The sequence below is a fragment of the Nothobranchius furzeri genome, chromosome 5 (assembly GCF_043380555.1).
Source record: "Nothobranchius furzeri strain GRZ-AD chromosome 5, NfurGRZ-RIMD1, whole genome shotgun sequence".
Lineage (NCBI taxonomy): Eukaryota > Metazoa > Chordata > Actinopteri > Cyprinodontiformes > Nothobranchiidae > Nothobranchius > Nothobranchius furzeri.
Window position 1 is genome coordinate 69,935,227 of NC_091745.1, and position 14,272 is coordinate 69,949,498.

Consider the following 14,272-nt stretch of genomic DNA (forward strand, 5'->3'; position numbering starts at 1 on the left):
AAGACCCTGGTAGATGATGACTTGCTCATTAAAGAGCTAGTCATCTCCTACAAGTTCTAACTCCACTCCCATTTTCTGTGTGGACAATGCACCAAAAGGAGGCATGGCCTAGCAGACTGAGAGGGCTGAACCGCCAACAAACACACACACAGGATCATAGCCACATTGTGAAATCATAATGTACCAGCTAACATCATAGGGTACCCCATAGCCAATAGCGATGGCAGATTTAAATTCAAATGCAGTGCAGAGTTTATACCTGAAAAGGGCGCAACACTGGCAGTTTCGGCAGAATATTTAAATTTTAACTAAGATGCACTAAAGTGCCAAAACATTGACTACATGTGTCTGCAGCATGATTAGACACTCATTTATATAGTAGTGATCTGTCGGTCGCGAACAAACCGGCTCTAAGAGCCGGCTCTTTGAAGTGAACGACGGGAGCCGGCTCGTCATTGGGAGCCGTCCCCTCCCCTCTTGCTTTGGTGAAAGCTACAGGTGATTGGTCAACATGTGTAACTGCGTGTCCAGACTGTCCACACACAGAGCAGTAGGGACGGGGAAGAGGGAGGATCAGACTCAGACACACAGCAGAGCACATATGAGGGAGGGCGACGAGAGGGAATGAGGAAGTGGAAAAAGGCGAGTGAGAGAGAGGAGAGTGCGACAAAGACCGTGAGAAAATGAGCGCCAGCAGTCGGAAAGTGGAGATTTCTTTAAGTGTTCAGTTATTAAATCCATAGAAATGATAAATATTTGATATATTGCATTTTTTTTTACATTAGTAAATCATTTTACATGTAGTTTTGCATTATTTTCGTTATAAATGTACTCTACGCAACAGAAAATCTGAGGAGCCACCTGGGAGCCGAGAGAGCCGGCTCTTTTTGGTGAGCTGAGCCAAAAAGAGCCGGAATTCCCATCACTATTATATAGTTTATCAGAAAAAAAACGTTGATTTGAGTGACTTGCTCCTTTAATGCAAGAAAAATTTAAAATATTCAATTCAATTTAATTTTATTTATATAGCGCCAAATCACGACAAGAGTCGTCTCAAGGCACTTCACATAATTAACATTCCAATTCAGGTCAGTTCATTAAGCCAATCAGAAATAATGTTTCCTATACAAGGAACCCAGCAAATTGCATCAAGTCACTGACTAGTGTCAGTGACTTTACAGCAATCCTCATACTAAGCAAGCATAGAGCGACAGTGGAGAGGAAAACTCCCTTTTAACAGGAAGAAACCTCCAGAGAATCCTGGCTCAGTATAAGCAGCCATCCTCCACGACTCACTGGGGATTGAGAAGACAGAGCAGACACACACACACACACACACACCTACACACACACACACACACGTACGCACACACACACACACTCAGACAGACAAAGACAAAGTAATGTGTCTATAGTTATATTGTGATTTCTTAGTAAATATTCTATTTGGTGAGAGATGCACTTTATTGTATTTATCCTAGTGGATCTATAATTAAACGGATAAACTAGTAGTAGCACATCCAACGTTAAGGAAAGCAAAAAGTTATTATCAGGAGAGGGAGAATGTTTTAGTGGTTAGCAACAGTGTGCTAGACGAAAAACACTTAGAGAGAAAATAAAGTTAACAGCTGAAATTGCAGAAAATAATACAGTTAAAGAGCAGATTGTAGAAGAAAGTAGTCGAGTGTGAAAAGTGGTCAGTGTATCCTCCAGCAGTCTAAGCCTATAGCAGCATAACTACAGAGATAACTCTGGATAATCTATCCTATTTAGATGGAGGCATGTTGGAGGCAGGGCAAGGGAGAGCCGTCTTTACCGACTGTACACTCCACCTCCCTCTACTCCCCCACTTGTACAGATTTAGGCTAACATCAGATTTTAACCATAGGCCCTATCAAATAAAAATGTTTTAAGCCTATTCTTAAAAGTATACAAGGTGTCTGCCTCACGGACTAAAGCTGGGAGCTGGTTCCACAGGAGAGGGGCCTGATAACTAAAAGATCTGCCTCCCATCCTAATTTTAGATATTCTGGGAACCACCAGTAGACCTGCAGTCTGAGAGCGAAGTGCCCAAATATGATGTGCTTCCATGTTTTGATTACATGTATGGGCAAATGTCCTGGAGTGCACTTGACCGAGTGGAGTGTCCAACTCCAGGTTTACCATTTACAGTCCATGTGGCACTCAAAGTACAAAGACTACATGTTGGTTCAGAAAATGTAAAAAAGCTTCATAAAAAGATTCTAAATAGAAAATGTAAGGACACAATCCCCTCCAAAGTCATGTTCTATTAGTTTCATTGTCTTTATTCAACCTGACAGTTACATTAATAAACATATTATTTATGTTATCTTTGTTTCTGTTGCTCAGTACAGATTTTTAATAATTTTTCTGTATTTCAGGACCATATTTCCAAGAATATTTAACATGGTCTGTGAATGAGGACTGTGAATTACTAATAAAGTGCAAGGTAATATTTTACACGTGCATTTTCTTGATGATAATAACACAATAAAGCTTTTTTTATCAGTAAAATCTTTACTAATATTTATGAGCCAAGTGCTTGATTGGTCTAATTAGTTAGTAAATCAAAATAGGAAAAATAGGAATCACCTAAAATGTTTATTTAAAGATGCATGTTAAAAGTAATCTTCCACTATTTTTGATTGATCATTATTTCATCCATCTATCTCCTTCTGCTAATTACAGTTTGGGTAAAATAGGTAGCAAGTCCATGAAGGAAGAACCTTTTCAAACTTTTCAAGCTAGACACCGTGTTTCCTTCTATGGGAGCCAATGAGAACAAAACACATTTACTGATTTTAAACAAATGATTACAAAACGTTGACCATTAATAAACATTGTTTTACACATTTACCTCTTCACTCGTTGCCAGCGGTGAAAGGGAGTCTGATTCTTGTCATTTTGCTGAAGTTTGCACTCCCCAGGGCTTTTTGACCCTAATGGGCATCCGTTGGTAAGGTCTTACTCCAACACAAAAATACTGTTTGCTTGCAACAATTTAGGTATCTACTGCCCCCTATCGCCAGGAAAAATACACACTGTCACTTTAAAATCCTTTAAAAACAAGGATTTTTTTTCATTGTGACTTTATTTCCATACACTAGTATTTATTTATTTTTACTTTTTTAATTATTAAAATATGTTTGAGGAAAAACCTAAATTTCCTACAGTCAATGGAAAATGTCCAAGATATTTTCTGACTGGAACATCATTTGTGTTTCAATGAACATTTTTCTTCCAGTGCAGAACAAAAACATGATTTCCACTTCTTTGTGACTTATTGCTTAGTCTTTATTAGGTTTTGCATCAATCTCTAAACTCTCACCTATAAAGCCGCAAACGGTTCCTCTTTAAAACATGTCAGGACTAGTACGTACCCTCCTAATTAAATAGATCAAGAACACCGCGTTCGGCTAACCTTTTCCAAGTCACAGTCCGTGACAGGTGAAAACGTTCCAGAAACGTCAGATACGTTAAATCTCAATCTTCATGAATTCTGACCTTACTCATCACTTCTTTGTTTGAGTGCTACATAAGTAATATTTTACATCTTTGAGAAGAAAAAGGTATAATTCCATAAGTACAAGAAACAATCAGAGTAAACCTTATATGTGTGCATTATTCTCTACGCAAACAGGTGGCAAACACAAAGAAGGACACATCTTTCAAGTGGTTCAAGGAGGACATGGAAATAAAAGAGGTTGTTTATGATCAGGAATCAGGAGTCAGCTCTCTCGCCATTCCGCAGGTATTTAAATCTACGTTTCTGTCCCGGTCTGGTTCAAAGAATTTCTGTTTTTTTAGAATATCGGCATCAGACGATGTATGTATGTTTGAAGGGTTTTACAAGAAGACACTCCTGAGTTCACCTTCAAGTGGGTTGAAGTTGAGCATACCCGGAAATGAAAGATCAAATGAGGAATTCTGGTTTTCTCCAGGGATATTTAAGAGATTAATTTCAGGTATTTTACCTCAGGTTACAAAGAAAGAGGCTGGCTCGTTCAAGGCTGTGGTGTCAGATGGTAGAGGAGAGGACGTCAGCCTGCTGAAGTTACAAGATGGTGGTGAGATGTCGCCTCACATTCACTCACAGTAATATGTTGCAACAGCTGCATAACAAGCTCTCAGGTGGCTTTGGAATATTCATATATTTTTCAGAATATGACAAGCTTCTCCAGCAGCTGAGTAAACAATGCGGTGAGTTACACACACACACACACACACACACACACACATTTAAAGGATCATTATTGTGCAACCTGAGATGTGCTGAGTTTAAAATATTTTTATTGCAACATGTTTGTTATGCTAAGATTTTTAAAATTCTGTGCTGTGAAAAAGTATGTTTTCGATTTTTGCTTTTTTTTTGTCACATTTGTTTCAGATCAGCAACTTCTAAAATTCAGGTGTCGTATGATGATTTTAGGAAATGCATGTAAAACCGAATATCCTCTCCCACCCATCTTGGAAAAAATTTGGGTCTACACCACCTCAATTTCACTAAATTACTCCAGTGCATTGTAAAACACATTCGTAAGCATGCCAAACCTGTAGGTGGCAGTAGTTCCCCAAATCATCTTTGTCTTTGCCGAAAAAGATTCCTTAAATATGGAAGTGGCGTTCAATAACTGTCTTTAACATCGTCCTTCGCTCGTGGTCTCCTACGTAGAGTGGGAGTTTTGCTTTGTAAACAAGCAAAACCAGAGCAAAACAGGAAACCCCAGTTATTTACGTCCACAAGCAACTTCTGTGATAGGTCAGTTTTTAAAAGAATCTTTTTTGATGCATCTTATCTTCACTTTCGTGTGGATGTCCAGCCACACTGTAGAAACACATTTTTGTTTTTTGTCTTTCGGATACCCGGCTACATGTATACAACTTCTTATTTATTTACAGAAATATCCAAACTATCCAGGTTTTGTGTGAAAAGTGTTACTTGTTGTAACATCCTTGGCAGAAACAGCTGCAAACAGGTTTTTGTCTTAGCTTGATAACGAGCTAACTGCGGAGGAATTTTGTCCCAATCGTTTTAATTCAACCTCAATGGAAGTTTTTTCAGCATGAGCAGCCTGTTTAAGGTCAAAGGTCAGACATTCCCCTTCAGGATTACTCTACAAAGACCAGATTTCATTGTTCTATCAATTACAGCAAGTCATCAATCAACCAATCAATCAAATGTAATTATACAGCACGGTCTACCACCTTAGTGGAGCCCCAAGGTGCTGAACAGCACATGAAAACAAGGACAAAAACATCATAGTAGATAAAAAGCAAAAAAATAAATAAAGCTGCAAGCAGCGTCGTTCGGCCCTCGCAGCTCCGCGCCGCTCCACCCTGGCTGGTAGTCTGTTGCACCCGGGCACGTCTGCTGAAGATAAACATCGACCACCCCAACACCAGAAACCTCCAACATTCTCCTCGTCTGCACCTCACCCTGACTCAGCATCTTCTCTGAGCCCACCATTAAATTACACATGTAACCACTAGGGGATAATCTATCTTTACCACACTGGTGGTGTGATGACACAAACCAAGTTTAATGATAGTCTGACCACGTTTTTTGAAGTCATTGAAGGTTAAAGTTAACTAGGGGGCGCTGTGACCAACTACAGAAAAATCCCATTGAGATCAGCTTTGGTTGACAAAGATGGTTTTCTGTTATTTTGGCATCAATCAGACGTTGTGTGTGTGTTATCTAGTGCCAAAGATCTGAAAGGGGGTGGAGCTACATGGGGTTTCAACCAACAACCACATCAATGTGTTTGGTGCAGTCATATGATGACACAAGCCAAGTTTAATGCCATTCTGACCTTGTTTTAGGAAGTAATTACCTCTTAATCTTATCTAGGGGGCGCTGTGACCAATTACATAAAAATCCCATTGAGGTCCTCTTAGGGAGTCAAAGATGGTTCTGTGGTAGTTTGGCATCAATCAGACATTGCGTGTGCTTTCTAGAGCCAAAGAGCTGAAAGGGGGCGGAGCTAAAGGGATTTGAACCAACAACCACATCAATGTGTTTGGTGCAGTCACGTGATGATACAAGCCAAGTATAATGCCATTCTGACCTTGTCTTTAGAAGTTGATAAAGTTTGAACCCATCTAGGGGGCGCTGTGACCATTTACAACTAAATCCCATAGAGGTAATCTTTGCTCATCAAAGTTTCATGGGTCATCTAGAGCACATATGTCAGAGTCAAGGCCCGCGGGCCAGATGCGGCCCGCGGAGCATTTTTATGTGGCCCGCGAGATAAATATCAAAAATATATTAAAACTGGCCCGCTGGCCGATTTTTCGGCAAAGACTACAACTCCCATGATGCTTTGCGGCGGCAGCGCGGAGCAGACGCGCCCCCCTCCTTTGTGTTTTTCCAGCGCCGAGGCAGTCAGAGGTAGTTGGGTGTCTGCTGCTCCGCTGTCTCGGGCAAGCTACACTCCTCTCACTCAGCGCCGAGTTCACTCAGCTGTTTTCTGACGTTGAAGCCCAGAAACGGAGATTCTAGCCGCTCAGTAATGTGTTCATGACTTAAAGAGAAAGTTTTCAAACTAACTTCCAGACAGAGCTGATATAACTCCAGCGAGCAGCGACACGCTCAAACCAGCACGGCTCTGTGGTTGCTGTCGTGTTTCCCCCCCGACACACAACAACGTGGTCAAGCTGCTCAGACATGTTAATCAGCACAAACCTATGTGAGCACCTGTTGTCATCTAATGTTGTCATTATTATGATGAAGATGAACAAAACAACAGGAGTCTCCTCCTCAGCTCAGATCAACCCCATGATGCAGGTATCTGGCTGGAACAGGTGAGCATCACAGTAAACCAGTGGAACAAACTGAGCTTTAAATATGTTGGTTTTATGCTCTTTTTCTGCTCCAAAACATGAAAGTTTACAGGTGAGATGTTGCATTTTCATTTAAGATAAAATTATATTTTTATTTTGTTGTTGGCACGTGAGAAAAGATTTAACCTACAGTAAACAGGAAGTGGAAAGGCTGCAGATAGATGAATAGAATAGAAAATCCCTTTATTGTTCCTCAGTGGGGAAAGCTAGACGTCACAGCAGCGATGACACGTATTACAGGAGAAAAAAAGGAGAATAAAAAATAAGAAAAATGAATAAACAAGAAAACATAAATCCTGAATAGATTTTAAAAATGCTGATTATACCACAAGTAATGAATACCACTGATGCCTTTTATTTAAAACTGACTTGCTCGTGTGTAATTTGGTTATTCCACATTCAGTGTTAATGCAGAAATATGTTTGTTTCCAAATTTAAAGGTTCAAAATTGCATATATGTTGATAAAGAAAACGTGCAAATTTGCCGTCACTTTTTCAAAAAATATTAAGTTTGGCCCTCGACTCCGTCCCAGAGTTTCATTTCGGCCCCTTGTGAGTTTGAGTTTGACACCCCTGATCTAGAGCCAAAAGGCTGTAAGTGGGCGGAGTTAAAAGTGATTTGAACAAGTGAGCAAATACATGTGTTGATTGCAGTTGTGTGATGACTCCCGCCATGTTTGATATAGTTTGGAGCTTTTTTGCAGTAGTTACAAAGGTTTTATTGTATCTAGGGGGCACTGTCCCAAATTTAGGAAATATTCCATGAAGCAGTTTGTAGGTTGACAAACAATCATTGGTGTGCAGTTTGGTGTGAATTGCATCATGCATGTGTTATTCAGGGCCTAATATCTGTCAGGGGGTGAAGGTAAAGCGATATCAACCAATGACCACAGGATTGCATCGGGTGCCTTTGTGTGATGACATATAGCAAGTTTGGTGCAGTTGTGACCTCATCTGTACGAGTTATTACAGTTTTAAAGGTATGTAGGGGGCGCTGTGGTGATATTATACAACGTTCACCAACTGTTTGTGCCTCATTGGCTAAAGGGCATGATTGTTGATTGCCATGTTCAGTCTCGTGCAGATCGGAGGCTGCGGAAGTTAGTCAAGCGTAAGGTCAAGGCGTCATGCCAGAATTCGCCATGGAATCAAAGTCCCTCCCTTTCTGGAAAGCTATCAGAACTGAATGGTCATTACAGCATCATGACGACAGTGCATGACCTTAGTGTCATGTTGACTAACTTAGAGTGGACAAATATGGGCATTTCACCATAAAACAATCGACTTCCTGATGTCAGGGGCGAGGCTTAGGTGATGTCAGCTGTCCACATTGTCATTGTCTTGAGATGGGGTCAGTGATCACACAGACAAAGTCTGATATGGATCTGATCATGCACATGGGAGTTATTACGTCAAGTAATGTAATGGCGAAAGGTCAAAGTTTGAGGCTTAGCCATGCCCACACCTTTCAACTTTTGAAAAATCTGATGGTTGAATTTTTCCCCCACGTCTTAAGCAGGGGTGTCAAACTCAAACTCACAAGGGGCCGAAATGAAACTCTGGGACGGAGTCGAGGGCCAAACTTAATATTTTTGAAAAAGTGACGGCAAATTTGCACATTTTCTTTATCAACATATATGCAATTTTGAACTTTTAAATTTGGAAACAAACTTATTTCTGCATTAACACTGAATGTGGAATAACCAAATTACACACGAGCAAGTCAGTTTTAAATAAAAGGCATCAGTGGTATTCATTACTTGTGGTATATTCAGCATTTTAAAATCTATTCAGGATTTATGTTTTCTTGTTTATTCATTTTTCTTATTTTTTATTCTCCTTTTTTTCTCCTGTAATACGCGTCATCGCTGCTGTGACATCTAGCTTTCCCCACTGAGGAACAATAAAGGGATTTTCTATTCTATTCATCTATCTGCAGCCTTTCCACTTTCTGTTTACTGTAGGTTAAATCTTTTCTCACAGGCCAACAACAAAATAAAAATATCATTTTATCTTAAATGAAAATGCAACATCTCACCTGTTAACTTTCATGTTTTGGAGCAGAAAAAGAGCATAAAACCAACATATTTAAAGCTCAGTTTGCTCCACTGGTTCACTGTGATGCTCACCTGTTCCAGCCAGATACCTGCATCATGGGGTTGATCTGAGCTGAGGAGGAGACTCCTGTTGTTTTGTTCATCTTCATCATAATAATGACAACATTAGATGACAACAGCTGCTCACATAGGTTTGTGCTGATGAACATGTCTGAGCAGCTTGACCACGTTGTTGTGTGTCGGGGAGGAAACACGACAGCAGCCACAGAGCCGTGCTGGTTTGAGCGTGTCGCTGCTCGCTGGAGTTATATCAGCTCTGTCTGGAAGTTAGTTGAAAAACTTTCTCTTTCAGTCGTGAACACATTACTGAGCATCTAGAATCTCCGTTTCTGGGCTTCAACGTCAGAAAATAGCTGAGTGAACTCGGCGCTGAGTGAGAGGAGTGTAGTTTGTGCGAGACAGCGGAGCTGCAGAGACCGGTGTTGTGCCATAAATCGACTCACTGCCAAAAAATGATTAGCTTAGTTTTTTCCAGTTCGGAAGTTGTTTTAAGTGTTGCTATTTGTCTTAAACGTTCACAATGAGGATATATTAATCCTTTTTGCAATATTTGCGATTGAAAGATGGTTTGTGGTAAGAACTGGCTTTCTTTATGTTACAGCCTTTATACTAAAAAATAAATAAACAATGTAAAATGGCGCCCTGTATTGAATGTAAACGTTGTATAAATGTAAATAAACAATTCTCCAGCGATTTGATTTTTTCCCCTTCCTTTCTTTAGTGGCTAAACATTTTTTGGCAGCGAGTCGATTTATGGCACAACACCGGCAGCAGGCGCTGATAAAACACAAAGGAGGGGGCTTCGTCGGCTCCGCGCTGACGGCGCAAAGCATCATGGGAGTTGAAGTCTTTGCGGTAAAATCGGCCAGTGGGCCAGTTTTAATATATTTTTGATATTTATCTCGCGGGCCACATCAAAATGCTCCGCAGGCCGCATCTGGCCCGCGGGCCTTGACTCTGACGTATGTGGTCTTAAGAGTATATAGCAGAAGTTTGAAGGGACCAGGATCACTCACCAGAAGTTTTGTGGCGATATCTTTAGAAATTACGAAATGGGAGGCAAGCGTAAGACCACAGCGGTATGCCTGACTTCGTCTTGCCGTCACAGCCCCGCCCTCTTTTGAAAACTCCCATAAAGTGACACCAAGAAACACCCACAGGTCTTGAGTTACCAGCTAAAAATTTGTGGCGATTAAGTGAAATGGGGCGATTTGGGACCTATCACAGTAAAACTTGACCTTTTTGGTCCTGAGGGGCCGGGGCTTGTGTGATGCCATCATCCGACCATTCAATTTTGTTTGTGGCTGGATGTCGAATGACCACAGTAATTTTGTAACTCTACTCTATTCGAGTATGAAGTTATAGCCATTTATATTTTTTGGCGAGTAGTCGAAATTCGAGGCCTGGCCACGCCCCCTCAGCATATACGAAAAGTCAGTTTTATTTTTTTCTATTTGATCGCCCATCCCTTCTGAGCAGTTTCCCAGAACTTTCGAGACGATCGTGCGAAAAATGATCGAGGAAATCAATCAGAAGCTGACCCTAGAAACGGCCAAAACGGAGTCAGAATTGCCATTTCAAACCAAAATGGCCGACTTCCTGTTTGATGTTGACCATGGTTGCAAGAGGCTTTTCTGTGCGGACTGTTGAGTACTACAAGTGTACAGAATTTCATAACTGTACAATAAACTAAGCTTTATGGAGGGGGGTATTTTTTACATTCTGGGGGAGCTGTGGAGCTAGTTTTATTGTGATTTTTTTGGGACCTTTAAAATAAAAAAATTTTACACCACGCCTGACATGTGTGCAAAAATTCCTGAGTTTTCAGGCCAGACTTGAACTCCTGAAGAGTAAGAGCTTGCTTCACTGCATGAGGGAGCTTGTTCCAAAGGGTTGGAGTTTTTACCGAGAAGGCCCGGTCCCACCTAGATCTCAATTTAGAGCGGGGGACTTCCAGCCACTCCTGCTCAGCATAGCGAAAGGCTCTAGAGGGGATACGCCGCTGTGACGGTGCAGCCAGATATGGGGAGCACTGCCCTGCAGTCATCCAGGCCACAAAGCAACTCCACACCATCACACTACCTCCACTTTGTTGCACACACACTGACGTTGACAAAGTTGTGAAATGTCGCCTTGGTTCATCAGTCATTGGCCCTGACCTCTGAACCTAAAGTTGCAATAGCAAATCTACAAAACAAGCTAGCTTTTAAATGTAAACACGGTCACGGAACTCTCATTCCTCCGGTGTCGGTACAGGATCTGCTCGGGGTCCTTCGGCTGCCGATGATGTCAAAGTAGTTGATTGGCTGAACATGAAGCTTATGAAAGTTATGTTATCACGTTATGATTTTGATTGGTCGGAACAAATTTGCTGTCGTAGTCTTAGCGGTTGTAGTCCTGTAGTCCAAAAATCAACACTTTTTGGAGAAAATATGTTTGAAATTCTAAAGGAAATGTAAAATATAAGCAAATGATAAATGGTGACCCTCAAAAGCTCTTGATGTTGATGAAATGGGACAAAATATAATATAAGAACTTTATTGAAAGACATCAAGCAATATTTTGAGTCAAAGAATGTATTTAGACAACAACTAAGGAAATATACAGACGGACTCCACATTAATACAAACAGATGTGGCTTCACATATAAGAACTGTTCTATTTTTTGTCAGTCCAATGTTGGTTTTATGCAGTTTCACATTCTTTACAAAACAAAGATAATATGCTGTTTTATTAACAAATTACAATTATAAAGAAAACATTTAGGTGTTAACAAACAGGAATTTATTAACAAAACTGCTGATGTCTTTCCAAAACGTATGTGTGAAAGCCGAGTAGATTTGCAGTCATGTGACGTCATCGGCAGCCGAAGGACCCCAAGCCGATCCTGTACCAACACCGGCTATCATTCCTGAGCCACGTCCGCCAAAATTCATGTTGTCAGATGAAACGAGATAGCGCTAACAGCAGTCAACGTTTTCAGGTCCAAACATCTTTTGTCGTCTGTGACTTCAAATGGTGTGTTTTTTTAGGTCTCTGGTAGTTTGTTGAAGTGGTAGCAGCCAACTTTTTTTTTATCTCTACAAAATATTTATAGCTATGTTAGAACGTTGTTAAGACACATGAAAAAAGTTAGCTTGTTTTCCAGATTTGTTATTGTAGCTTCCGATCTTCAGGTCTTTTCCAGGGTTCTTTAGTTTTTAATATCTTCAGAAAAGGGAAGTACGTGTTGCTTTTTGAGGTCTTTTAGCACGGTTCATGTCATCAGACAAGTTCTATTGAAGTATTTTTTTATTTCTACAGATAACACTGACTAGGTTAGACCTGGGTGTGGCTAGTGAGATTTTATATATAAATCACATTTAAGAGGGGGATAATTACTTTTTCCCCACAGGCCCAATTGGTTAAGATAATTAAATCATAAAAAACTGCATTTTGGTTTTCCTCAGTCTACCTTTGTTTGACATTGAAGTCTGTTTTCTTTTCTAAAATCTTTATATGTGGCAAAAAAAGCAGACAAAGGACATACTTCCCACAGCACTGAAAGTTTTGAACTACATAGATGACTGGACTGAATTGAGAAATGTTGTTTTCAGCATTATCAGCTGGTCCGCTGAAGATTCAAAGCACTGCTGAAGGTTTCAATCTCTACTGCGACCTCAGATACTACATCAGCTTCCTGAAGACAAGCTGGCACTTCAAGTAAGTTTATTTCTCGTCCTGTAAGGAGACAATGAAAGGAATGGGTAACTGCTGTTTTCTATTAGTAGATACAGTCTTAGTCTTTTATTTATTTTAGGGTGTTCATGTTATTTACTTCAAGATGTAGAGATTCTGTGGAACTCAGTGCAATAAATCAGGAAGATGTACAGTCATCTGCAGGAAAACTGCCAGCCAGAGAGTGGATTTATGACAGCAGCTCATAAAGAACAGATCATAAAAGTGTGCTGGAAATCCTGTAGATATTCACACATCGGACACGACATATTAAGAGATAAAAGCCACTCAAGTACAGCAGTTCTAGTTTTAGTACTTTCTACGCAGTATTTCTATTGAAACATGGAAATGTATTTTGCCATATATTTAATTCTCATCTTTATATTTATATAAGATAACTTTCACCATGTTTCTGTTTAGTTTTTTAGGATTTCATTTGCTCAAGTGTCTGTTAAGAATTATTTCATTTGCCATGAAATTGTTTAAAACTGTTGTTTAAGCAACTACTATTTTTTTCAAGCAGTATTAAAATTCTAGATAAAACAAACAACTTGTGGAAATTTTAACTTAATCATCTGTTTTTGTCTCGTATTACCAGCTGAAATTAGCCTCGCCCCTCCCGATTTCATACAAATGCACCAGTGATGACAACCGTTTGATAGGATGTACAGTAGTCTGAGCCTCGTGGACCAGTATCCAGCACGTTTTGGGTTTGACCCTGCTTCAACACACCTGATTTCAATTAGTAGGTGGTTAACAGGCTTCTGCAGCACCTGATGAGCTGCTTCACCGGTGATTCAACTCCTGAATCAAGTGTTTTGGACCACTAAAATGTGCTGGATACTGGTCCTCGAGGCCCGGAACTGAATAACTGTGATGTAGAGAACAGCATTCAAACACAGATGACTTTTTTTGTTTGTGAAATACTTTAGATGCAATTTTTAGATTCTCAGGCTCAAACATTGGTGTTTCTTGATTTTTAAGCTAGGTGGATAGCACCACCTGCTGGAGAAGTTGAAGATGGCTGCTACAAAGACAACAACCGTGTTTAATAGACATTCAGTCATTTAAGAAATTTACGTTTGCATCATTCTCCATAAAAGTGTTTTTCTATTAGTTTTTTCTTTGCATTTGATGAGTAAAAGTAAATAAAGCTGATTTTGACCATCACAATCATGTTTTTATTCTGCATTCTGCACAAATAAAAAGCATAACTGGTCTATGTAAAATTTGCACCGTCTAAACTGTGCATTTTCCTTTTCTTGCAGGGAAAAGAGGATGGAGGAGGCCAGGGTAAAACCTGGCAGCAGCATGCAGAAAGTCTGGATTGACGTTTCAAACCCGTCAGAAAACGATAGAGGCAAATACACTTTGGAAATGTTTGACGGCAAAGACACGCACAAACGTTATTTTGAACTCTCCGCAGAAGGTGAGCAGGAAAAAAGGTTTAAAACAAGACATTAAAGTCACTGAATGTTTAAATCCTCCTTGTTGTTGCACCTGTCACCAGTTTTTGCCGAGGCCCTGCTGGAGCACCAGAGGTTAAAGTAAGTCTTGCATGGGTTGCCGTGTCC

General features: G+C 40.2%; 1 protein-coding gene across 1 annotated transcript in view; it reads left to right on the forward strand.

Moving 5' to 3' along the window:
- The window catches only part of myom3 (myomesin 3), a 129,455-nt gene that overhangs the window by 114,389 nt on the left and 794 nt on the right, over window positions 1–14,272 (forward strand). Inside the window, 7 exon segments of the mRNA XM_054740996.2 lie at window positions 2,403–2,470; window positions 3,662–3,772; window positions 4,001–4,088; window positions 4,183–4,221; window positions 12,578–12,683; window positions 13,967–14,127; window positions 14,209–14,245. Of these exon segments, the coding sequence (XP_054596971.2) occupies window positions 2,403–2,470; window positions 3,662–3,772; window positions 4,001–4,088; window positions 4,183–4,221; window positions 12,578–12,683; window positions 13,967–14,127; window positions 14,209–14,245 (610 nt within the window).